Source organism: Terrapene carolina, unplaced genomic scaffold (assembly GCF_002925995.2).
Source record: "Terrapene carolina triunguis isolate 2854851 unplaced genomic scaffold, T_m_triunguis-2.0 Scaffold194, whole genome shotgun sequence".
Classification (NCBI taxonomy): Eukaryota; Metazoa; Chordata; order Testudines; family Emydidae; genus Terrapene; species Terrapene triunguis.
This window is the reverse complement of record NW_020664545.1, coordinates 166,895-193,875: the sequence shown is the minus strand read 5'-3', so window position 1 is coordinate 193,875 and position 26,981 is coordinate 166,895. Positions and strand designations below refer to the sequence as shown.

Genomic DNA, 26,981 nt, shown 5'->3' with positions numbered 1-26,981 from the left:
TTGACAAATATTTGTGATCAAATGCCTTTATATATTGGTCTTCTATCTTTTTACATTTTGTCAATAGTATTTTCATAAATCTAGATTAATTTATTGCCAGTGTTTATAAATAACATTTATGAAAATCTATGAAGAGAGAAACAACTGTTGAGACATTTTGCAGGGATAATGGGTGCTGTGATATCAGGTTAAATTTTAGATTATTCCAAGAAGAAAGGATGATATTACAGTAAAAGTGCATGAAGGACAATCTCCTACTTAGGGATTTGCATTTTCCATGGTAAGTAACCTCTCTTTTTCTCCTTGTTTTTTCTTCTCCTGAACTTTCCAGGTAAAAGTACTCCTGTAAACCAGCTCGGGTCTGCAGATTTTACCAAGCCCCATGATCCATTCCAGCCATTTGGGGCTGAGAGCAGTGACCCGTTTCAAACTAAAAAGGGGTTTGGGGACCCGTTTAGTGGAAAAGATCCATTTGCTCCCTCCTCTTCAAGTAAAACTTCTAAAGACTCTTCCTTGGGGTTTGCAGACTTCAGCTCTGTAAGTTAATTCATTGTCTCTGAGCAAACCACTTTCTACTCTGCTTGCCGCAAACTCTTAGTTTTTTTGTTTTAATTGCAAACCTACTGTCCACTGGCTTCTGTCTTAATACCTTCATGCTGTCCCCATTGTAGTTCTGTATTAATATTTCTGTATAAAAAGGCATTTTCTCTCAATAATAAAGGAGTTTTGAGTTTGATACTCAATTTTAAAAGGGTTTGTTTTCTTTTAAATTATTTTAGTACAGTGTGCCTTTACTCTCAAGATATTTGTAGCAGAATCTGTGTACTGTTTTTGTTGCATGGAGGCTGTTTTGTAATTGATTTTTGGAAGCCAGGATGTAAAAATTCCTCAGAAATAATTGTTGAAAGACATTTATATAGCAGTTTCACCGTATCCTGAAAAGTAAATCCTTAAAACAAAGGATTCCATATAGTATTTGTAACTGTTTGTGAAAAAGTTCTGACAATCCTGTCACAATGTTTTCTGTATGCACTGGAATCATAAAGAGACATATAGGAGAGAGAGTGAAAATTATTAGTTGAATTTTGTTTCAATTACTGATTATGTATTTCATGATAAATGCAAAGCAATGCACATTGGAAAGCATAATCCCAACTATACATATAAAATGATGGGGTCTAAATTAGCTGTTACCGCTCAAGAAGGAGATCTTGGAGTCGTGGATAGTTCTCTGAAAACATCCACTCAGTGTGCAGCGGCAGTCAAAAAAGCAAACAGAATGCAGGGAATAATTAAGAAAGGGATAGATAATAGGACAGAAAATATGTTGCCTCTATATAAATCCATGGTACGCCCACATCACGAATACTGTGTGCAGATGTGGTTGCCCCATCTCAAAAAAGATGTATTGGAATTTGAAAAGGTTCAGAAAAGGGCAACAAAAATGATTAGGGGTATGGAACGGCTTCTTTATGAGGAGAGATTAATAAGACTTTTCAGCTTGGAAAAGAGACAGCTAAGGGGAAATATGATTGAGGTCTATAAAATCATGACTAGAGTAGAGAAAGTAGATAAGGAAGTGTTGTTTACTACTTCTCATAACACAAGAACTAGGGGTCAACAAATGAAATTAATAGGCAGCAGGTTTAAAACAAATAAAAGGAAGTATTTCTTCACACAGCACTCAGTCAACCTGTGGAACTCCTTGCCAGAGGATGTTGTGAAGGCCAAGACCATAACAGAGTTCAAAAAAGAACTAGATAAATTCATGGAGGATAGGTCTATCAATGGCTATTAGCCAGGATGGGCAGGAATGGTGTCCCTAGCCTCTGTTTGCCAGAAGCTGGGAATGAGTGACAGGGGATGGATCACTTGATGATTACCTGTTCTGTTCATTCCCTCTGGGGCACCTGGCTCTGGCCACTGTCGGAAGACAGGATACTGGGCTAGATGGATGTTTGGTTTGACCAAGTAGGGCCATTCTTATGTAGAGAAGCCCTTGTTAGACAAAGCAAACGAAGGTCTGTTTTGTAGAACCAGTATATTAACATCCATATTGCACCCCATTAGAAAAGATCAAAAGGTCTTACAGCAAAGCCAAGTGCCTTTCCAGGAGTAAGTACCAGGTTTTCAAAAAGCCTGGCTTTGTTTCTAGTGTTGGCAGATACATTTACAATGATTTCAAATGTAGTATTAGAATGGCTGTTCTAAATGCTACCGGTGGTGAATAGAAAATATGTTCCATACAAAGCCTCCAGCTTCTTTCTTCTTTCATGTGTTTAAGTTTTTTATTCTGGGTTGCATTGCCACACAATAAAATTACCAACTCAGTCTATTCTTTTAAATCTGGTGGGCATATTTCACTGTTAAGTAGGTGTTTGGTTTTTATTTAAAAAGTTTTATCTCAAGTGGTATTAATTTTAAACAGTTTTCCCCAGTATTTCAATTCACAGTAAAATGTGTATCATTCTCCAACCTGATATATGTTTAGCTGAGGTCCTCTGTGCATATTTTTTTAGTTGCCCTCAATTCTTTAGTTTATCTGAAAATATCAAAGCTCAAAATATTATTAAACTTTTACCATAATTAGCAAAAGTCTGTTGAAAGTTGGTACACAGTTAAATTCTGAGACAGTATACAAAATGGTGACATAATAAAAGTCAGACACAGAGCTTGCATTATCTGCAGTTTTTTTGAATGGTACTTAGTTTCTGTTTTTGGGAACAAGGATGTAATGTCTAAGCATAAAAATGGAATGACTGTTACCCAACAGTGATTATTGTATTGACAGAGTACAAATATTTCTTAGTTGGCAGGCTTGAGTAAGTCATCAGTGATTTATACCAAATGATTAACCAGTGTCATTTATTCCATTTAAGTTTGTGTTTATGCCCCTGTGCCATCAGGGTTGTAAGAGATAGGATCAATCTTGGAAAGTAGAAAAAATAGGATCTGAAAAACCATTTATCATTTAGCTGGTCATAGCTTAGGTTAACTCTTGTAGCTGGACAAAATTTAGTCTGATGAAACAAATTTAAGCTTGCATTTGTAAATGCTCTCTATTGCCCTGAGAAATCTCTTCACTAAGTGCTCCTTTAAAAAGAGAGCGGTTTATTTGTTTCCCTGTTCTATTCAACATTATTTTCTTTCTGGTTGTGTACAACACAGGATCACATTGCCACGCTTAGTAATGCTTCATCTCTTGCTTTGTGAAGTCATAAGTAAGCCAGATATCTCATAAACCAGGGAAAGGATTGTGCTTATCTGTTGGTTGGAGGATCCTGTTCTCAATTATGAAAATTCCAAACAATTCCATTTACAGTATGTTTTCTGACATGAAGTGTGGAGCTGTAGAATCTGCAATTGCCATGTTGATTAGCTGGAATTCTTCATGATTACAAGCAAAGAGAAGTTGAGGATTTCCTTTAGTTTTTTAATTGTTATTCTAGTGTTGTTGTTGTTTGAATTACTGAGTTGTTCTTATCCATTGGATTTAATGAGTGTGATTCCATTGCATTCTTGACTTTTGGATTGACATAAAACGTGAGTCTTGGGAGCTGACAAAACATTTTGTTAGTTCGTTTTTCAGATATTTCTAATTTATAACTTATAGAAAAATTTGCAAAATTCCAATCATCTTACAATCAACAGAAAAAGACAAGCCAGGTGAGGCTTCTTTTGGTGGAAGGGAAAACTTGTCCCTTCCACCAACAGAAGCTGGTTAAAGGGACAATCTTTCCCTGCCACCAAAAGAAGTTTGTCCGATAAAAGATATTCCCTCACTTACTTTGTGTGTGTCATATCTTGGAACCAACATGGCTACAACACCACTGCAAACAATTGATAGAAAGCATGTTTTCATTTTCAAGGAACAGATCATTCAGAACTAAGCTCAAAGATTGCTCTTTATTCAATGCATATAGAGTTTTGTCACATATTAGACATATTTTTCCTTCAGATGATTTGTCTTCCCTCCACTTATACTAGGCCATTAATGTACTTGTTCTAATATTTTGAAAAATATATCAATACTTTATTATTTGAGTGTTGTTTTCAGATACCTTGTACCAAATGAAAGTACTTGTGATAATGCATATTAAATCTTTGTGTGAGAACTTTCTTTCAACATTAGCTTTTGTTGAAAACTGGACAGCAATAATAATGTTATACTGATTTATTTTTAGCTCAGTAAAATGGATTTTTATGGGCAATCTGCACATAAAACAGTGATGATATTGAATTGTTAGGTTATACGTTCCACCACTGAACATTTAAGGTTCATTTAGACAGACTTGAACTTTCAGAACCCATGTGACTTAAGTATTTAAGAAGTACAATCAAAATTTGAGTGAGCGACAGGGAATGGATCACTTGATGATTACCTGTTCTGTTCATTCTCCCTGGGGCACCTGGCATTGGCCACTGTCAGAAGACAGGATACTGGGCTAGATGGACCTTTGGTCTGACCCAGTATGGCCGTTCTTATGTTGTTTAAATTCTAAAAACAATAACTTCTTTTAATCTGGTGGTGATTATAAATTATACTTACATAATAAATAGAGATCTTTATATTGATACAAAAGTATGCTTTTGAAATATGTTTGATCATGCTAGCACTTTATGATAAGGTAAAAATGTCAATCAAGCATCAAGAGTTCCACACTTGTCAGAAATCCAGATTTGCTTTGTCTTGAATCCACTTCACTCTTTTAGTAAGCTTTTCTAATCACACACCATGATTTCAGATATGTATGAAATAAACATGTTTGTTTTTAGAAAAGTCTTTAGAAATATGCATCTTATCCTAAGGAATGAACACCACTGGTAAACTTATTTTTTCAACATTTTGAAAAAGTATCTGAGACCAAAAGTGATTAGCTGAAGTTCATTATATCTCTAAAACCTTTATAGTAACAATAATTTCACCCTAACACCGATCCCTAGGATTTTCTTTTGAATGTTAAGAAACTTTGGTGAAATTCTGGCCCCACGTAGTTTGACTTCATTGTGGCCAGGGTTTCACTCATTGTCTTGAAAATCATATATTTACAATTTAGTGAGCTTTTAAGCCTTACTTATCAACTATTCAGTGAAATAAATTATAGTAGGAATGGACTGCGTTTCTTGGTTTCAAAAGTCAAGTTGCTAAGATGCAATGCGCTTGTATTACTAGCTTTGCTTTCATGACATTAATTTTTTAGCAGTAATAGCAGGAGGAACTGCCAAGAGCCAGGATAACATAAAGACAAAATACAGTTTAACTAAAAAGATCAGAGAATTGGACATAGATTACATTTCTTGCAGGTCCAAATTAATAATGTGAATCTTATACGTTTGTTTAAAAATAATATGAAGCATGGATATAGTGTGTAATGGAAAGGTAGATTCTTGGGAAAATGTACACGAGACATATAATAAATTAGATAAGTGCATATTTATTATTTATTATTTAAAGTTAAGCATATGCTTTCCTGAATTGAGGCCTATATGAATAAGACAAAGTTTGTAATGGATGCTGTAGCAAAATAAGCCAGTGCAACTATGTATTGTGCTGCATTCAAAGATATGTCTTGTCTTATGGACCAGGGAGGTGGTATTCACAGTTTATACAGATATGATTCAACCAAAGGTGAAATTTAGAATTCTATGCACTGCTTTTCCCTTCTAACAAATCAAAATATTACATTTTTCTGAACATTCAAATAAGTATCAGAGCAATTTTTTAAACAGTGGAAATAATACAAAACTAAGTACTAGTTTTGCAAATACTAGTGTGCGTGTTTGCTGGACAGTGCGCCCTTAAAGAATAAACAGTAAAAACTAATCACTGATTTTATTTAAAAGTAAATTAAAATGTTATTTTGATAAGAAAATAATATTTCTCACATTTTATACAAAATCCAATGCAATCAGTTTTTAATGTCCACTTCTTTAATATGTGAAACTCTGTGTAATATTAGGGATGATTATTATTGGAATAATTTTGCACATTGCTTCCATGTACTGAAATTATTTGATAATATTAAAAAAAAGATATAAGATGAATATTAAAATGTATTTTATTTCTTTAGTGTTTGTTGCAAAATTCATTTGGATTCTGTTATATTGTTTGCTACTGTACTGCCTGAAAAACTCTGCATTTATTTTATAGACAATTGCAAAAGCAGAATTTTACTTTTGATCGGATGGTGAAACTTCCCACAAATCTGCAGTCTCCAGGTTCATTATTAACATGTATCACCATTTACAGAAAACACTTCACAGTGTAGTGGCATATCAGTAAATAGCTTCCAATTTTTGTGAGCTTGAGGCTAACATCATTATGCATCTTTAGTATGGATGTAGGCTGTTATACCCTCAAACTACATCAATGGGCAAAATTACTTGGAAGAGAGTTCCTCTCTATCCCCAGATCTTCTGGTCACTTTCTTGTATGCATTTGGGACCTGGATTCAGGCAGGATAACATCAACATGAAAAGTTTATGCCTTGGGTGGGAGGAGGAAGGTATTAAGTAAAAAGATCAGTGAATGGAGTGGGGAAACCAATGAGTTTATTTCTGGTTTCAACCTAAAAGTGATAGCCTTATACGTCTTGTTACTTGATGCACATTTCTTAATGATTTAGATCTACTGCATGTTGCATACTTATTCTGCTGTCTTATTGTATATTTCTTTTGTTTATTAACCAAGTTTCCATTTTTATTTTTTAGTTTGGAAATGAGGAGCAGCAGCTGGCCTGGGCAAAGCGAGAGAGTGAGAAAGCAGAGCAGGAGAGGCTGGCTCGATTGCGAAGACAAGAACAGGAAGACCTTGAATTGGCTATTGCACTTAGTAAGGCTGATATGCCAGACTCTTAAATACAAGTCTTTGGGCTCCACCCAATCCAAGTCAAACCCTTTAAAAAAAGGTTTTGTAAAATTCTTGTTTTATGTTGTGAAGTAATTGTAGTCACCTTTAAGTCAAAGCATAACAAGATTGGCTGGTTATATCAAACTGGGCTTTCCATGGCTTTTCAAGTACATAATGCACAGGAAACACACTGTAAAAATTGTATTATACTTCCTAGATAAAAGTTACTGCTTGTAAGAAATTTAATGTATGACCCTAAGGTACTGAAAGCAAAGTTTCTTTATAATGCAGACAGTGATTGCATACAATAAGCTGCAATTTGTGAATCTGGCTTTTATTACCTGAATTCCATTGTCATTGTTTTGAGGCTGCAGTATGAATAATAAAATTATAGAAAATGACACTTGTAAAAAAAAAAAAAAAGTATGTTTATAAAATTATCACTTAGCTTTCAGTTCTTTTTGTTACATTTATGTAATTACTCATAGTAGGCCAATGACCACCTAGCTCAAAGACTTGAGGGCAAATTCTTTCTTAGATGTTCCCCTTTCATCAGTGAGATATGGCTTATCTTATGAAAGAAACTCTGATTATTTATATATTAGATGCATAGTGACACAACTCATGTAGAGTCAATCATATTTTGAATTCAAAGCCTATGAGAATTAATAGCTTTTTCTTATTTAAACATGATTATTTGCATAAGAGTTTTTTAATATTTGTACATGGTGGTATTAAAAGGAGTGATCCTGATATAGTAAATTAGACAAATGATGACTCAGTTCTAAATCATGGGATAAAATACAAATTAATTCCATGAACGAGCATTAAGACAGGAATGATCGTGTTTGAGGCTTTTTCTACATAATGTTGAATAATTTCACACTTTTTAAATTTTAATTTTGAACTGTAATCTTCCCTGCAACCGTATTTTCCCTTCATTTGCTCTAACAGGCAGAATATAGGGCTGCTATTTGTATTATCCAATTGACTATGTTACAATCTCTACCTCGGAAGTGATTAAGTGTGCGGTCTTATTTTTAAATATTCTGGTTGATGATTAATCTCACTGCCCTTCATTTAAAGTTATACAACTGTTATATAGACTAGAAAGTTTTTTACTTTAAACTAGCCCAAGTTCACACAGATTTCATTTGCCAGATAGGTAGAATAAATGGATATTCATGCAAAAGTTACAGCAATATTTGTAGAACAGATAGACTTAAAAAACCAGCCTATCTACTGATAGCACTAATTAGGCCAGTATGTCCAGCTTTTTTATAGATTTCCAGAATTCAGGGGGGATGTTACATGTATTTTATAGAGGTAATGCAATATGTATTTTACTTGTCACGGATATAAAATGAGTACTTATGGTATTTTTTGCTGTGAATTATTCATTTATAGAAACTGCCTTTTCTGGTAATATACAGGAATTCAGCACTTCATTTGTCCTTGCCTTGTGCTCTGGTTTTGTTTGTAAATGGAATGGGCATTTAGGGCCAAATTTTCAAAATGTTCTTTGTGATACCTGTATTTGCATCCGCAATTCTGCACATGTGCATATTGGCTAGTTAACATTCTGAATGTCCAAAATGTGGCCCTCAGCTTGTAAAACATTCTCTGTTGGATAGCATTGTATTTCTTAATCTTCTGCAATGTATTTACATTTTTGTGTGTCCCTGTTTTGTTTTTATTTTTCCTTTCACAATGATGTTAGTGCCTGTTTTTCCAGTCAAACAATCCCTACATTCTAATTGCCTCATTCTGGATACTTTCCTTACACAGAGATAAGAATCCCAGTAGGGATTATTTTTTCTGATGACTAGTTTTCAGACCTAGAAATGTAATTAAACATTGGTTGTCTCAGGACAATGCTGCATTTGCATTGAAAATCGACTCTAAATTGAGAACATCCATTTTAAGGTCTTCAGACAGAATATATTTGACAAAACTGAAGCCCATCATCTCAGAAGACATTCTACAGAGTTGCTGATCCCTGAATGTGTGTATAACTCCTGTTTAATGTTATTACAAATGCTATGGGCTTTTAAATTTGTATCAGGAGGGGAGAAGAGACCCCTAAATATTAACAAAACATATATGTTTCTGTGTTGTCCTTTATTGAAGTAACAAGCTGCCATGAATACTGTAGGAAATAATCCTGCCATACTTACAGACCTATGTGGTCCCTTCCAACCATAACTGTTTTTCTGCAAAGTATATTATGGAGAATTTATGGGCTTGTCTACATGGTAGTATAATGCACTCTGTGTGGGTGTGATTTCTAAATCACACTAATGTATTATGCATTAGTTGGTCCACATTGACCCCTAGTGTGAATTAACACAGTACTGGGTCAAAAAGCACTGTGTTAATGAGCATTCACATAGTGCTATTTGAACCAGTGCTGCACTAGCCAGATCTACCTGGACCAATTAGTGTGCAACATATTACAGAGGTGTGATTTCTAAAGCACATTAGAGCGCATTACCTAACTGTGTGGACAAGCCCTAAGTTATCAAGTCTAATTTCGAAAGTTTCAGAACACTCTCTTTTCCTTTGGTCCACGACACTGAGCTCATGAAAGCAAATTAGGTCTACTTGTAGCTAACATCAGTACAAAGTTTTTACCATTAAATGGGGGTGAATGTAGCATATATTTACATGGCAGGGCTATAGATGTCATCCTAACTATATAGACAGATCAAATCAGAAACAGCTGTATGAGACAGTATGTGCCTTTTCTCAATCCACCTTGTACTACAGTCACATTGCTTCAGAGAGATAGTTGCCCTTTGTTCTTTGAGCTGTTATTGCAGTTTTGTTATTTTATTTAGTCTTCTCTTGTATTTTTTCTGTCTTGTGTAGATATATATTTTGCATTTGTCTTGGTATCTTTTACACATCTAGCTCTTCGTTGAAAAAATAGGCTATTAGGATGCATGATGAAATTAAAAAAACTGTATCTGTGCATATAAAGCTTTTAGATTTTTTTTTCTTTTCATTTTCAGTAACTGTTCCTACTTTGTAGGATATTTCATTCCTCATGCAGCTGAAAAATCTCGTGCTGTTTCAAAGCAACTGCAATATCTGAGTCCCCTTCCGAAGTGTAGTGTGAACACGGGTCATTCCTTTGATTTTACAGCCACATTAGGACACTGCTCTTCTCCCTTTACAGCTAATAGATTTGATTTTTATTGTGAATGCTGCTTTTATAGTAATTTCCTCTTTCATCTCTCCCCCAATGTATGGTGTCAATTGCACTCACCTCTGACTGCAGGGTAAAGCCACTTTCTCCAAGTTGGCAGTGCCATTCCATAACCTATCCTTAGGAGGTGCACTCTCCTCCCCCGCAGCCCAGGGAGTAAAAGCATTACTTCTGGAATACACCAGGCCTGAGGAGTGAAAGTTACAAGATTGCATTCAAGCTTGAGTTTCTGTGTGGAAAAGTGTGGGGGCCGGGAGAGTGACACAATTTGTTTCTCTTCTGCTCAAATTAAACAGCATCTTTAAACCAATTTATGAAGGAATTCTACTTCTGGATCTCCGCACACAAATGGGGCATGTGGATGAGCTAAAGTGCCTGATTACTCAGAAAATTAATGTGCCATAGAAAGAATTTCAGCCACTTTATCAAATCTCTGAAATCTTCTTAATATAATTGTGTTACTTCTGTGATATGCAGTTAGAATGATATTACCTCACCCACCTTGTTTCTCTTACTTCTATAATAGTTAGTGTTTTTGGGACACAGTATGAGGTCAGAAAAGTTAATTTATCTAATATATATAGTATTATATCCAAGTATAAACTTGGATTGTCCCTTCTGGGGTCTAGCCTTGTGTGACCAAATATTGAGAATGAGCCAGTAGCAAAAGGTCAAGCAGATTAACCAATCAGGAATCCAAGAAAATACGTAGTTAATCCATTTACAATTGCAAACATGCAATAACCCTAAACTGTTCTGAGATGGCTTTAATTTGGGAAGAGAACAGATAAATTTTAGAAAGCTGAAGTCTAGGAAACTTCCCTCTGATTTCTTTCTGTAATATCTAAGTTTCTCCTTGTAGAAAGCAGTCGACTTCATTCTTCCCTACCTTTGGAAGCAACATTTTTTATAGAAATTACTCCACTCTTTCTCCTAAAGCAAAAATTTATCTTAACACATTAATCTTTCCTTCTTCCACCAAACATTGAAATCTTAACCACAGATTCACTTCAGTTTGGGCAGATCAGTGCGCGCGCACACAAAAATAAGGTACATCTGTATGTAAATATACAATAAGTTATATAACAAAGACAGTGTGTATACGTTCACACAAACTATAGTGTATAATTATATGTGCTCTATAAAGTGCATATGCAGTAAATATATAGTATATTACTATATACTGTAAAAATGTGTATATATGTCTATATGCATATGTGCATTTTCTGTATAGAAATGGGAAATGAGACTTTCGTGGTTAGAATTTCAAAGTTCTGGCAAAAGAAAAAAACTTCTTCCAATCATTTTGTTCAATAATGCTGTTGTTGGCACAATTAGCTGTGTGTTTTGCCAGATGTCAGAGACACCTGAGGGATTTGTCTCTCAAAGGTGAGTACAATCTGCCAAAGAAACGTTTGACAATGTGGTTTGGATATTATCACCTTTGTCGACTTGCACTTGCTGTCCATTTCCGGTCTGCTGGCATGTGTCTGTGTTGGGAGGCATCTCATTCCCTTTTCTCAGCATTAGACAAAACTTTGCCTCCTATTTTTTTGTTGAATATTTTATTGTTGAATTAAAGAATCTTTCACATATCTTCATATTTGGATGTTAGGTAGAAATGCGGTAGAAGATGCCGTTTTCCTCAATCTCTTGTCTGTCATTTTGGTTGCACAGTCACTCTTCTCTGGGTTCGAACTGTGTTTTGTTTGTTTCTCAGTTTCTACCTACATTTTTGCCTTAGGAGACATGACTATGCATTGCATTTTTGTCGTTGATGAAAGAATTAAGATGATTCAGTTTTCTACAGGGAGAAATCATTAGACCACAGAATGTAAAACAATCACAAAGAAGGTGCTAGGTTCTATAGTAGCGTGTGTATTTAGTATATACATCTGCATTTATGAAGTGCAGTCACTGCTGGGGTGACTCATGGCAACCATTGATTACCACACAGCAACACTACACTGCATTTCAGACAGAAATGGAAGAAGACTTTTATCCAATTGAAACTAGGCTTTTACAAAATATTCTTGTTGTAGCGTCTGCCAACCATTCTACCATAGGAACAGATAATATTAAGGGATGTACTGGTACTTCTGTACTTTTGTATGAGACTTCATATGATCAGCATAGTTTTCCTTATGAAACCTCTGGCCTAATTATTTTTAAGTGGGGTAAGTGATCAGTCTGTAATGTATTTTGTTTTATATAGTGTGTTCTTAAATGCAAGGAAATTCCAAGCTTTATCTGTTAAAGTATGGCACTTTTTTTTCTTTCTGGTCTATGTGAAATCCTATTGTTAGACACCTTGTCATCACTTCAGCTTTGCTAAAAGACCTATTTTTCTAGGGTTCTTCTTGTAACCCTTTTGGGGTTTACCATTTTATTTTTGTAATACTTCTCTATATTTGTTCTGAAGATTCAGCACTTATGGAATTTTGGTCTGAGTGTTAGGAATCATCATTTCCGCCATGTATAAGGATCATTCCTATTTTCCATTTGTCTTTATTCCCGACTCTCAGAAAATGCATTTCTATTTAATTCCAATGTTCCAAAATAAGTTCTGTCAAACAGATGTTTTGTTTTGATCTGTGCTAATAGATTGTGTAATTATAAATGCATTGACCTGTCCCAGATGCAATTAAATTACCAAACAGTAATAGTTAAATCTTTATGGTGCAGCATTTACACCTTTTCTGCAGACCCCCCATTCACAATCAAATCCATTTACTTTTTCTTAGTAAAGAAATTTTGTCACAAATTCTGCTTTGAACATGAAGGAAACGTTAAGGGTTTTTTAGGATGAACAAGTTAACTTTTAATAATTGTTGACATGTTTTATCAATTGTTGTTTTATGGTTCTTTTTACTTGAAAGATTTATAAATAAAAGGCTGAATTGTTATAAATGCCTCAGTCATTTAAAATAGAATTTTCATTTTTTTCAACTTCTGCTTTTCCCTTTAAAACTAAATAACTTTAAAAGGGAAACATAAATGGTTCCTTCTGCTGTTAGTATAATGACAGTGATATGTCCCTCTTAATATGACTTTGTTTAGTCTGATGGAAGTTACAGGTTAAGAAGGTGAAAACATAAAGTGGAAACTGCAGCATTTACCAGAAATTCACTAGTCTATCCAAATATGTACATTACTGTAGTTATATTTATCCTTTAAATATCATATAACAAATTGGGAAAAGGTGTTTTAATTTTAACCTATGCCATGTGTTTATTGTTTAATATAAGAAGAGAAATGTTATTGTTTAATATAATAAATGAAAAATTACTTTTTTTTTTTTTGTTTTTTGTTGTTTTGGAGTTCTGCGTCCCTGATTTCACAAACTATCTTGGGTCAGATTTGTGAATCTTGTTTAGAATTACATTTTTAGGTTATATATTTTTTTCTGGGTGTTGGCCTGTCCACACTATTTCCCCTCTCTCCCCAAAACCACACTTGGTACATACCATCCAGTCACAAGATCTTATACCACACCTTCAACAAAAACTCTGTCCCATCATGTTAAAACCTTCCAGGGAATTCGCATAGGGAGGGGTTATGAGAGCATTGCTGGCAGCCCCTCACACTGAAGTGTGTTTGCCCACTGACCTGAAAGAGGATTAATCCCTTTGATTCTGACTCATTATTTCTGCCATATGCTTGTTTCATTTACTCTATGTCTGTACATAGTGGTGTGTTACCAATAGAGTGCCATTTCAGGTCCCATCTGTTATTCTTGAAACTACTCCCCAGAAATATATTTAGCTTTCTAATTTTATTGAAGCCAAGATTTTGTCTTAGTTTCAATGTCCTTAGCTGGTTTAACTAACTTCTTATCCTCCCCACTATACATCCCCTCATCCTGTAATGCCCCCTCTTAATCTTACAGGCATGGGGCCCAGATCTCTCTCTTCCTTCCATTTAATTATTTGGACTATGAAGTACAGTGTAGTCAAGTACACTTCAAATCATATTATATGCCCCAAACTCCATTGCATCAGGGCATGAACAATCTAATAGGATGTGCTGTACCAGTGATCCCGTACAGAGACAGCTAGGTCTTTTGTTTCTTTACATAAAGGAGTGAGGAAGAGGGCTGTCAGGAAGTGAGGGGGAAAGATAAGTGGGACACTAAGTGTTGTAAAAAAACCCCAGCTCCCAAACTTAAATAAAAAAAACACACCACAATCTGATTGCCCACCCCCCAAACACAACCTAACACTGGTGTATTTTGTGTGGAAGGTCCTATACTGATTTGCCACTAATCCTAACCCTAGTTGGTGTCCAGTAGTTTTAGTGGTTGCAAGCCACACTAACCCTTCTTCCTCCCAGCATATACCAAAGTGATAGTACAGCTGCAGTGCATGGATGATGGAGGAGTCTGTTAGAAGACAGTCACTGAGCATCCGGGCCAATAGATATTGTTCTGAGTCAATCACTTCAAAACAAAATGTTTGCAACCACTCCCTCTGTGCTAGTCACCATCTTCATGGCAAATGATATGGTAGGTAAACAAATTAATGTTTGTTGAATAAGAAATTAAGGGCATTCATACTTTTGATGCAGCTTCAGTGTTTGTGGAAATAGTTTAGTGCAATCCAAAGACGCGGGAACAATTTTAAATCCTGACCACATCTGGCATTCGAGGACTGCAGAGGCTGTAGCCTTTCCTGATGATGTGCTCCCGCAATTTTGTCTAACTGCTCCTGACCACATATCAATAGAAAGAGCCCATACACTGGAGCAGTAAACATCCCTTGTTTTAGGAATAATCCCTTGACCCTTAGAAATGGTTTCTGCACCCAGCTTCATCTTCATCTCTTCAGTGAATGAGACTCTCAGTGATTCTAGGAATGCTTTGACTTTTTCTTTTTTTTTATAGGTACAATAGAACACCAGAGTTACGAACCACACACTTCATTTGGAACTGGAAGTACGAAATCAGGCAGCAGAGACAAAACAAAACAAACAAACAAAATACTGTACAGTACTGTGTTTAAATGTAAACTAAAAATAAAGGGAAAGTTTAAAAAAAGATTTGACAAGGTAAGGAAACTTTCTGTGCTTGCTTCATTTAAATTAAGCTGATTAAATGCATTTTTCTTCTGCATAGTACAGTTTCAAAGCTGTATTAAGTCAATGTTCAGTTGTAAACTTTTGAAAGAACAACCATAACCTTTTGCTCAGAATTACAAACATTTCAGAGTTAATACCAACCTCCATTCCCGAGATATCAGTAACTCTGAGGCTCTTCTGCAGATCAATAAATTAAACACAATGATTTTCTGGTCTTCTGAAGCTACTCAGCAATGAGTATCCTACTTCCCTTGGTTTGAGGTGTGTGTGTATAAAAACACAGACTTATGAAAAATAACTTGTAATTTATACCAGCATCATGCATGGGTGCTAAAATAGTCTGTGGAAAACCTTCAAGGTGCAACAATTTCTTTACATTTACCAAGAATATCCAGGGAGTACTCAGTCTGCTATTCCAGATGTTTCCTCATGATATAGTGATAGGTCAAACCCTCTAGGAACACTCTGAAGTGTAAGAACATAACTGCAAGAGTATACTATGAAGCCCACTTAAAGGGATACCACCTTTAAGCATAAATCCACCAGAAAGATAAATGTCTTCAGCAGCAATCTCTACACTTATTGGATTCATGGTCAGGCCAATTAATACCATGTTTTAATTTGCAAACAAATGATGGCTGAAGCAGGTAAATAAATAAATAAAAACCAAGGTTTTTGTCCAGATATTGCTATTTTGTCACATACTTTTAAAATTAATTTCTGATTAAGAAAACCCCTTTAGGATGTAGACAAATGAGTAAGTACTACAATAAGTGTCCTGAAGTGCTCAGTGGCTGTGGTTCCCATTGATTTCAGTTAATGGTGTGAGTGCTCAGACCCTCTGAAAATCAGGCTGCTGATGCAGGTATCCAAATAGGGACTTAGGTACCTAACTGGAGGCACCCAGCTTTTTACATTTTTTGCCTTATTCTATTAAATAAATAAGCCATGTAAAAGGTATATCCATTAAATATGCATTTAGTTGCATGTAAATATTAACCTCGATCCCCTGAAAGATGTCAATGATGGTCTATTCAAATACAGGGCCTCCACACGAACTGCGTTCTTGCTCGTGGCTCTTAGGCATTTGTACAGCAGCCATCACTATTACCAAGGCACCAGCTGTCACATAAAACTTGATAGGTGGGGGGAATATGACGCATCTGCTTTTTGAGACTCCATGGAAAGTCCTAGCTGCCTTTTTCCAGTGGATGGGGGAGTGATCTTGTATTCCTGCATCTTTCATACTGGTGTCCTGCACAAAGCACAAGAACTATTTCCACCAATCAACAGGCATAACAGAACAGGGGAGGCAACTCAAATGTTTAGCAAGACTCTTCAGTCACTCTTGGGCCTTCTGGAGCAAATCCTGCTAAGGAAGCAATTGGGTAAGATGTCCATTGCCATTAATAAATTGCTAAATCTGTTAAATTACACTCGAAATTCTTCTATTTGATGTGTATTGTGTACTCTGAAAAACAAGCAACACTGTGGCTAGAAGTAGTGAGAGAGCATAGGGAGCTGCAGTCAGTTTTACTAAGCCGAATATCCCATGCTGCACAGCCACTGGGGACACACCTTCAGCTGAAAGACTGCAAAGGGGAGTGAGTGGGAACTGGTCTGACAGGGACAGACAGGGCACAAAGAGATGCAGACAGAAGTTTTTCCAACAGCACTACAGATATAGTATTGTTTTTGGGGGGACACTGGCATCCCAGACCATGACAAAGAATAGCTATTGAAGGAAGATGCTCTAGGCAGCTATCTTGACTCTGAAGCAAGTGGGTCACCCGGTTGGGCTGCCGTGAAATCCTCACAGTGAAGCACCACTTTGCTTTTTCTGCACAATCCCTTTCCCTTACAATGCAGATCTTTAGAGGGAGGTGGGAAAGGAATGGCTTCACCAAAAAGCTGTTTGGCTGCTTTAATATTTTTATACTTTTTATGTTGTCTTAGATAAGTGCACTATTAAATTAATATCACTTTATTTTGGGCTATCAGTAAGCAACCTCCAAAACCTCACAATGTGAGAAGATTCTGATTCAAGGAATGGTCACATCCTTAATTAAAGCTGCAGAAAGTGTCTGTGCTACTAGCTTTCTGTGTAAAAGTCTCTTTTGGTCTAATATAATAGTAGGGATTTGGATGGGTAGCTACCAGAGTTGAAGGTGAAAGACTGAAGTTGTGCTAGTTCCTGGGCACTTTTAATTTATAAAATAAGCAATAGGCACCAATAACAGATGGTAGATAAATAAACTTGCAGAATGCATAAAACCTCAATTGGCCCCACAATGCCACAGCAGGTGGGGAGATGCTGTAAATTAACATACAGACTTTGTTCTGTAAAGCTGGGCACATGACTCATTTTGAGTCCACATAAAATATTGTTAGATCAAATAATTGTGGCTGAAACTCACACCATGAGAGATTAAATCAAACCTGTTTCCTGCACATCGAGTTTAGGATAAATCCCCGCCCCCTACCTCTCTGCACCTCAAACTGAGGATAGTGTGAGCAGACAAATGCATTTTCAGATGCTCTACACAGCCTCAGCGAGCATGACTGCATACCACCCTGTAGAGTCTCTCAGGAGCCCTTTTATACCACCTTCCCAATTTTGTATAGCAGAGGGTGGAGAAAGCAAGAAGTATATCCACTTCATTGTGGTACTGTTCTATCTGGCCTAATGGGCGTAGGGGTGGCCAGATATAAGAACCCAGTCCCAGGTGCTCACAGGCCTAGTGAAGGCCAATGCGTGTGTTTTCCTCCTGTTATTAAGGCTTATTGTCCAGCATAGAGGAGAGGCATGGCTGCTCCTGCTCGCTTTCCTCCATGCCTCAGCTACTCCCCTGCCCTAGAATCTCTAGGAGGACCAGAGAATAGCAGATAAAGTGCAATGAGAGCATGCAGGGAACTGTCAATAGGCACACCACCCCTTGCTGTAATGAGTGAGGATGGGGACAGCCCATTTCATCAAGCGCATGCAGGGACAGGTGAGAAATATATGAGGAAGGGTTCTTGGTGCCATAGATGGGAAAAAGGGATGTATGGACATAGGGAGGAGGCACCTGGACAAGGTCAGTGTCACATATGGGGAAAGGGACCACATGCAGCAATAAAGGTGTGACACAGGAGGGCTGTGAAGCGATTTCACTTCATTCCCTGGTTCCGGTCACCTGACCTGGATAAGGTTCCAATGGTTAGTGCCCTGTTACATGGGCGGGGTCAGTAGCTCTTAGTATGTGGATTATTGTTACATATGCTGCAGCTTTGGGCAAGAGGTTGGAGAGTGCCACATGGGTAAAGGGCACACACGGAATATCCTAAAGACAAAGAAAGAGAGGAGGTGCCCTTAGGACCTATCCAGTGGACAGATGGAAGTAAACAAATGGGCCTGTCATGTCTGCTGAGGAAGAAAATGGGGGAAAGGTTTGCTGGGAATGGGCCTGCCAGCCTTCCCTAAAGACACCACAGGATGAGGAAGCAGGGCACTAGGGCACCCTCCCACCCCCACAAGATGCCAGTTCAGGGAATTGGTTGTTTGGGATCAGAAGATCATGGGAATTTGTGGAAACCCCACTCATTGCCAGATTGAGCCAGCAGAGTCTAGATCCATGGAAACACATTTTAAATGGTGTCCGTTTTATTTCTAACTGCTTCCTCCTTCTCAAGGCTTATGAAAGGGATGTGTTATTGGTGCACAAAATAGTTGTTGAAACCACAAAACTTAACAATCCTATTATTTTAAAAATTGACAAACTATTTTTGGCACTGCTTATGCCTAAAGACTGAATTTCAGCCTGGAACAAATTTGTACAACCCGCTTGTAAACTACTGAAAGTAACCAAGGGTTTATACACTCAGAACTACTAGTAGCCCCATCATTACATGGGATTGGCTAAAGCCTGAATAGGTGCCCCAAAGTCCCGTGTTTGTTATAAGCTCTCCTTTGTTGTTAGAAACTTCCCCAGATTGCTGCAGGATAATCTGGAAGAGCTCCTTTCCACGCTTCTATTTTAGTCTTTAGACCCTTGATTTTAAATTGTTTTGCCTCTGTTTGGGATAATTGTTTTCACTTTAGTGCTAGAAGTATGGGAGGGCTACAATAACTGCTTCTCTGGATGGCAGGGAAGCTCTTGTTGCTGTTTCAGCAGCAACAGACTTTGAGGCTAGTATTTGCTAAAGTCTGAGTTCCCATCATGTGGCTTTAACTGGCACTTCTGAGTTAATAGGTGAGAGAAGACTGTTTTCAATTGAGTGAAACATTGCAGGCTGAAACCGAGCTATTATAACAGTAACTACACTGGAAAATGTCTCATATTCAGAAATGTTAACAGCTAACTGACTTGGGACATTGTGCTGGATCTGTTTGTTTCTAAGCATGCTCTATCTAATCTACTGATCTATCTTGCATTTATAGTGCACTCATCATTGTGGTATCTTTTAAGTGTGTGTGTGAAAATCTTGTTTACAACGGACTCTACATTTCCTCTTAGCAAGTTTGACTAAGACCGATTTTTATTTATGTATTTATAATTATGATAAAATCGGTGATTGCCGATATTAGCATACTGGAGGGGATGTGGGAGAGGAATTAACTCTCTCTGGCATGGTTAGTGGTAGGGGGTCTCCCCTGGCCAGGATTCTTGGAAATCAGTACTAGTCATAACCAAGAACATTACTTAAAGAAATAGGACGTGACCGTGCTGTTGTTGGGATGGTGTTTTAGCATAAAAGAGCTCCTTCCAACTGAAGAAAGAAGTGATGGCTCAAATTACTCATATGGCAAAGCACACAATTGCTGTGCGCTATTCTAGAAGACCCCTCTGGAGGTGCATCAATGGATCCACCAATTTAAAAACATTGCTATCTCGTAAGGATTGTCTGTTAGTCTTAACATAAAGTGGAAGGGAATATAAACAACACTGCTCTTTATTGAGGGAATATCTTGAGACACAGGGACCTGCAATCTCTCAGTAAAGACCACATAGAAACTGTCACAGATTCTAACCATCAGATAGTTCAAATCATAGTGGTCAGGGGGCTTTGTTAATGTTTAGTTGGCTCCTACTTTGCAGAGACCTGTGTATGTATCAGGATGGCTTTGTACAGTCTAACATTTGTTTACATCAAAATGAAAGCTAAAAACATTGTGAACGGTTCACTTTTAAATAACGTATGGTGCATATTAGATGGTTTCTTCATGGACATATTGAACCCCTCCCCACATATGCCGTGGAGCAGAGCTCTACAAGGTGTGTGGGTGGAACTGAAAGCGGACTAGTGAGATGGGGAATCCACGGGGGCAAGAGAGAGCAGTGGCTCTGGCTGCTACTCCTCTCCATAAACTGTAGTAGTAGGCATAGCCATGCTGCACAGGCAACCTGGCCAGAGGGAGCTGAAGATATTGCTTCTCAGAGCCTACATGTGGTACAATAAGCCTTGTTCTCATTCTCTGTACAAGGGTGGGTTTCACCCAGTGAATGTTATTTGGAAGACTGTACCATGTGTAAGATGAGAGATAAAAGAAGGAACAAAAATTGTGAGTCGATGGAGACAAAGGGAGTATCTTTGGAACTAGTTATTATGTTGCAACATATACAGAACACTCTAAAAAGGGAAATTCTTGAAGTATCCAGTTCAATATGGAAAGATTAGATTAAGATTTGATTTTAAAATTCTGTTCAGGACATTATAAACACCAACAGACACTCTCAGATATGAAATCTTGGCCTATGAGAAAAGAGGAAGAAATACCTAGAACTATTGCAACAACGGGTGTGATAATTTTAGAACATCCTTAAGTCATCCTCACTTTCTGGAATTATATTGAGCAATTGTTTCTGGCAAATAAGTTACTTTACCTCAGATTTCACTTTGAAAGAGCTGTAAAAAGTGAAATGTGGAACTCATTCTTCCATGTCACTGATTAGAAGCCCAAAATACATCTGTTCCACATGAACAAATCCAGACTTTGCTTTCACAGAAGAATAGCTATATTTGCAATGACTTTAAATACATTCCTGTTGATTTCATTCATGTGCAGTATAACTTGTAAAGTCAGAAAAAAAATCCCAACTCTATTTCTTATACTAAAATATCCAAGTGTATACATTTTAGGAAAAACATTTGCCTAATACTATACTAATTAATAATTATTATAATTTTACTCCAATAGTGTGAAATCCTAGCTCTAAAAAGTAAAAATGAAGTATATCCACTATACATTTTAGATTAAGTGCATAAATATAGAAATTGGGCCAGATTCTGATCTTTTTTCACAGCAATGTAGGTCTGGAGTAACTCCTTATGGTTTCAGTGTACTGAATTCACCTCTGCACTGTTACAGTCACAATACTCAGTTTGTTTTAAATTAGTTTACAGTAATTGGGACTCTTGACTAGGTTATCTAGCTCCAATACAAAAATGTGTTTATTAACTCTTGTAATCTGTGCATCTTTATAATGCATTCAATTAACTTTTGTTCTAGGAGTGTATTAAAAAGAAACTTTAGCCAAACTCTGTGGGAGAATTGTGTTAAAAAGAAAAAAAAAGTTTAAACATTTAACTACTGTTCTGTAGGACTTTTGCACTCAGGTCTTGAGAGCAAGGGTAATTTATGTACAAAGATGCCTTAAAATAAGCCTCCATAATTACAAAAATGCAGTGTTTAAATTTATAGTAAAAACCCACATACTGCTGGCAAAACTGTGACTACATCTGGAAAACATTAAGGATGCTATTAAAATAGTCCAGCATAAACTAGAAATGAGACTGAAATTACAGTGTTGCTTACTTTTTACCTGAACAAACATTTTGAGGAAGTACATGTTGAATGTGAAACACTTTCCTATTTGATATAACTTTGAATTTTATGTAGTTCAACTATAATTGAGCATGAGTTTTACACCTAATTTTGTCCTGTTTTTAGAACAGTGACCTGATTTTTTTTTTAATGTCCTCCTATAATTTGTTGTTGTTTAAAACATTTCCAGGAGGCTGCTGATCCAGCTGTTGGGAAGGATAATGACTGGCTCTCAAATAAAGATTTAAAGTGTGATCACATCTCTTAAACATTTATTTTATTAAAAAGGGAGAATGTTTTAAAACATTGAAAATTTGCTACTTTTTTTTATAAAAACAGAAATAGGCAAAATGCCCATTTGTCTTATTTACATAATACATTACAACATTTCTCACTGTATAAAATTATTTACAATATATAAAAAAATCAATCAGTAAAATAGGTTATTTTTTTACAAGACATCAAGCCCTGTACTTCTAGTGTAGATCATGGCAGACAAGAATATTATTGCACCAATGAAACAAATAGTCTAACAATCAGAGTGTTTCTCTTAGCCATGCCTTCAACTGAAATCTAAAAATATCATCAGCGACAGTAACATTCATTTAATCCCATCTAGGGTTGACTTCAGGCAGTTTCCATACAAACATTGTCTTATAAAGCTTATGTATTGGGCAATTACAATCAGAGATACAGTATTTACAGCTTCTTCTATACAATCTGCATGGAGTCTTGTTGAGTTTACCCTTCACAGAAGCTCTATAAATAAACCATATTCTCTTGAGTGAAGCGGACAGTCACACTGATACAGTCCCTTTAAATTCTCTTCAGGAGATGACAGGCTAAACCTCCTTGAGTCAAATTCTTCCTTACCATCCATGGCTAGAGCTTTGTTGCCTCTCTAAGTAGTACCAGCTACAGATTTTTGAACGATTCTGCACCTGAGCAGTTAAATAATGTCTGATGTGCAGTACAGAGTCTCTATAGCTACATGTGCCTTTTCATGTGCAGAGCCAGGTGGTCTGACCTAGAGAAAGCCCTGTCACAGAGGTGGCACTGGAAGGGCCGGTGGCCAGTGTGCTTGCGATAGTGACGAGTCAGTTCATCAGAGCGAGCAAACTTCCAGCCGCAGCCTTCCCAGTTACAGTGATAAGGTTTCTCACCTGTTGGGAAAATCAGACAGACCATGACTCAGTGAATTCCTCCCACATAAAGGCAGCTCCCAAACACTAGAAGGGTTGTAAACTCTCTCACTATGTCTCAGCATATTCCTAACATTTATCTTAGCATAGCATTTTATATTGGTGCCCAGCACTATAGTATCAAAGTGCCTCCCAGGATAATTAAATTGCAGTAGCAACTCTTCACCCTTCTCTGGGCAGAGGAAGCTCTCTGCTTGGAGTAGGGTTGTGGGTTTTTTTTGTTTGTTTGTTTTTTGTTTTTGTTTTGGGGGTGATTGGAGCGGAGGGCCATTGTTGCAAGTATCACTCCTGGTTATGTTGGAAAAACTTTAGCAAAAACACATGCAGACATCTCCCAGCCACGACAGGGTTATTAACCTCTCAGACTATAGCTGGGCATGCATGCATGTAGCTTACAGACTCTATAGGATTAATGAACTTCTCACACAATTCAGGTTACATTCTGCTCTTAGAACTAATTCTGTGGCAGGGGGTTTCTTAGCATCCATACATGGCAAACCCTGTGGTTGCCCCATATAGCCAAGCATTGCATTGTATTTACCTGTGTGTGTTCTAAGGTGTGCCTTCAAGTGGGAGCTCTTGGTATAGGTTTTCCCACAGCCTGCATAGGTGCATGTGTGTGTGGCTGTCCTCTTCCTGGGCCAGGATCGTCGCCCTCTTTTGGGCTTGGAATCCATCAGCTCCAAGGGAGAGGAAGGAGGAGTTAACATGCCTCTTGGAGCTGAGGGTTGCAAGGGCAGGCTGTCCTCAAACAAGCCAAACTGAGAGGCACTCTGGTACTGGAAGTGGGTCTGGTGATGGTGGAAGCCTGTGGCAGGGTGATAGCTTTGTTGGAATGACATTGACGAGGGGCAGATCATCTGTGCTTGGCAGTCAGTCACCATGAGGTCATCAGGGCTCAGAGGGGGTGTCTCTGTGCCAGGGATCTGGGGTGAGCTGGCCATCCTGGGCTGCTCATAGGCCATCATGCAGGTTGCATTGCCTTCTTGCTTGATCTTAGGGCATGTCTGAGGGACGAGACCCATGACAGGCCCATAACTGTCCATGTCAGGTTCTGGTTTAATGTTGTCCACAAAGTGTGGGCTCCCAAAGCTGGATGTCACAAAGAATCGTCCCTGGACATGGTTAGGGAGGCAGAAGTTTGAGTCCATTTCAGATCTGATCATCTCTGACATGAGGCTGGAGTTGTAAGGAGGTGGATTGCTCTGTCCCAGGGAACTGTAGCATCCAGAAGATGGATTTGTCTGGTAGAAGCTGCTAGGCTCTGTCTGTGCTGAGGGATAGTCCCCACTAGGTGAGTTCTGGCTGAAGTTGTCATTGCCCATGGAAAGGATAAAATCCAAAACGTTGTTGAGATCTTCATCCTCTTTGCGAGGGGAGAGGCTGCCCAGTCCAGGCCTCAGTTCTGGCATGGTGCAGCTGTTAACAGGGGCCTTGTCCTCCTGGTCACATTTCCATCTCTGAGAAAGCAAAGCAGAAAATATTAGAGCTCAGGGGAGAGACTCCAGGAATCTCTGCTAATAGACAGGGTGAACCCATCTCCTCCAGGGCTAGCGTTTACTCCATCGATCAGCGTTACTCAACATGCTGTAATGCCCCAGCACGGCATGGGGCATTCCCCCGGCACATACCCCCGACCCCAAGCGCTGCACACACACGCTGACACTTCCCAGCATTTCCCACCCGAGCCTTTGCAGGAGTCAGGTCATTAATAGCCAGCTGTCCCTTTTCAGGAGCAGTTGGTCGCGGCATCCCGCTGGACCTCCCCGGCCAGAGGCGTTTGGGTCCGGGGGAAAGGGCGCCCTCCACTAGCTCAGACTTGCCCTGCCTGGCACCTCACGGCGGGGGCCCCGGCCTGCCCGGGCGCTTCGCGGACACTCACTTCGTGGAAAGTTTTCTCCCTGCAGGGGCTGGCAAAGGTGGCGAACGAGGGCAGGGTCGTGTCGCTCAGCGCCATGGTGCGTCCCGGCTCGGCTGCTCCGGGGGGCGATGGCTGGAGGGGCTGCGAGCTGGCGGCTCCCGGGCCCTCCCTGCCTTATAGCCCCGGCCGCCAGCGCCCTCAAGCCAATTGCAGGGAGCGGAGGAAACGCGTCCCGGACGGGGCGGGAGGGAACGAGCCAGCGCAACCTAAATTTAGCCCCGCTATAAAAGGAGGCAGCGGCGGCTGCTACAGCTGCAGCTCCAGCCTGAGCGGGGCGGAGCGGCCGGTTCCCGGCCCCGGCCCCTGGGTCCCCCCGCCTGGGTCCCCCCGCCTGGGCTGCCGCTGGAGTGCCAGTGAAACGGGATCCGAGTTCCCCTCCCCGCGCAGGGCCCGCGAGCACCAGTTCTCCAGCACCGGGGCCAGGAGGAGCCCCCCGGGGGGGAGGCGCCTAGGGGGCAGGAGGGGTGTGTGTCAGGGCTTCCCGTGGGGCAGGAGCGGAGCGGGGGTTCAGGGTTTCGCGTGGGACAGGAGGGGGCGGTTCAGGGCTTCCCGTGGGGCAGAAGCGGGGGGATTAGGGTTTCCCGCGGGGCAGGAGCAGAGGGGGCGGTTCAGGGCTTCCCGTGGGGCAGAAGCGGGGGGATTAGGGTTTCCCGCGGGGCAGGAGAGGGGGGGGGTTCAGGGTTTCCCGTGGGGCAGGAGCGCTGTGTCCAGCAGGGTCCTTTCTTTACCGCTAACCTTGAGGCAAACGTGTCTAGTTTCTGACTTTCTTATTTCTCAGCCGGGCTGAGGGCCGGGACTAGGGACAAAGCTCTGCTTGGGTGTAAACCCGTCCCCAGCCAGGAGAGCCTCCCTCCGGGGGAAATGCTGAGACACTTCCCCAGGGCTGAGATTCCACCCCCCAGCTCGGCCCCATTCCATAACCCCCTGAGCTCCAAACTGCACCAGCTACGTGTCCATCCTCACCCAGGCAAAACAGGCTGGCTCCCAGCAGTGTATTGGCCTATCTTGTTTGACACAGACATGCAGTTTGCTGAGCGCCCAAGCTGGACTTTGCCATAGGCCAATGCATGGCATTCTCCCCCCCTTGTCCCCAGTTATCAATGCACACTGCTGTTTAATCTGCACCAAAGGAGGTTTAGGTTTAGGAAAAACTTTTTAACAATCAGGATAGTTAGGTACCGCAGTAGGTTACCAAGGGAGTTGTGGAATCTTAATGGGAGGTTTTTGAGAACAGGTTGGAGAAAGATCTGTTTGGGATGGTCTAGGTCAGTAGCTCAAACTTTTTACTGGTGACCCCTTTCACATAGCAAGCCTCCGAGTGCGACCTCCCCTTATAAATTAAAAATACTTTTTAATATATTTAACACCGTTCTAAATGCTGGAGGCAAAGTGGGGTTTGGGGTGGAGGTTGACAGCTCGTGACCCGCCCCCCCCATGTAATAACCTTGCAACCCCCTGAGGGGTCTCAACCCCCAGTTTGAGAACCCCTGGTCTAGGTATACTTGGTCTTGCCTCAGCAGGGGGTAGGAGTGGGCTGGACTAGATGACCTTTGGAGCTCCCATCCAGCCCTACATATCGCTGAGTGCTGCTCTTGGAGTTGGCCCTCAGCCTCCAAACCATAAGGTATGTGTCCCAGATCACATCTATGACTCCACCCATGCCCTAGTTTGACATGTGTTTGGAGGTATGCCTGACACAGCTGTGTAAGAGAAGAATCATACCATAGGGTTTCAGCTGGAATGTTGCCTTTGTGGGCTTTTGCTCTGAAATTGTCTAAAATTAACAATGTAATTGTTTGTTACTTATATTGCAATAATGTATAGAGGTCTCAGTCAGGATTGGGGACCACTGTACTTGGTGCTGTATGAACTTAGATGTACACGTGGTCCTGGCTCCAAAGAACTCACAATTTAGA

The 26,981-nt window shown here is 39.3% G+C and overlaps 2 protein-coding genes across 4 annotated transcripts in view; one reads left to right on the top strand and one right to left on the bottom strand.

The window, feature by feature from the left end:
- Positions 1 to 9,025, top strand: part of EPS15L1 (epidermal growth factor receptor pathway substrate 15 like 1) — a 70,218-nt gene extending 61,193 nt beyond the window's left edge. For 2 of the 3 annotated variants that reach the window (XM_024194268.2, XM_024194267.2), the window contains 2 exons: positions 332 to 537; positions 6,712 to 9,025. In XM_024194268.2, coding sequence (XP_024050036.1) covers positions 332 to 537; positions 6,712 to 6,858 — 353 coding nt within the window. In that variant the 3' untranslated portion in view covers positions 6,859 to 9,025. The remainder of the gene's footprint in view (positions 1 to 331; positions 538 to 6,711) is intronic. The other variant, XM_024194269.1, reaches the window with a different exon arrangement.
- A 12,526-nt stretch (positions 9,026 to 21,551) lies between these two features.
- On the bottom strand, positions 21,552 to 25,172 carry KLF2 (Kruppel like factor 2). The gene is made up of 3 exons (XM_024194270.1): positions 25,027 to 25,172; positions 23,686 to 24,604; positions 21,552 to 23,105 (listed from the first exon to the last, which is right to left on the bottom strand). The coding sequence occupies exons 1-3, from the start codon at positions 25,099 to 25,101 to the stop codon at positions 22,930 to 22,932; spliced, it is 1,170 nt and encodes a 389-aa protein (XP_024050038.1). The 5' UTR covers positions 25,102 to 25,172; the 3' UTR covers positions 21,552 to 22,929.
- Between the last annotated feature and the right edge of the window lie 1,809 nt (positions 25,173 to 26,981).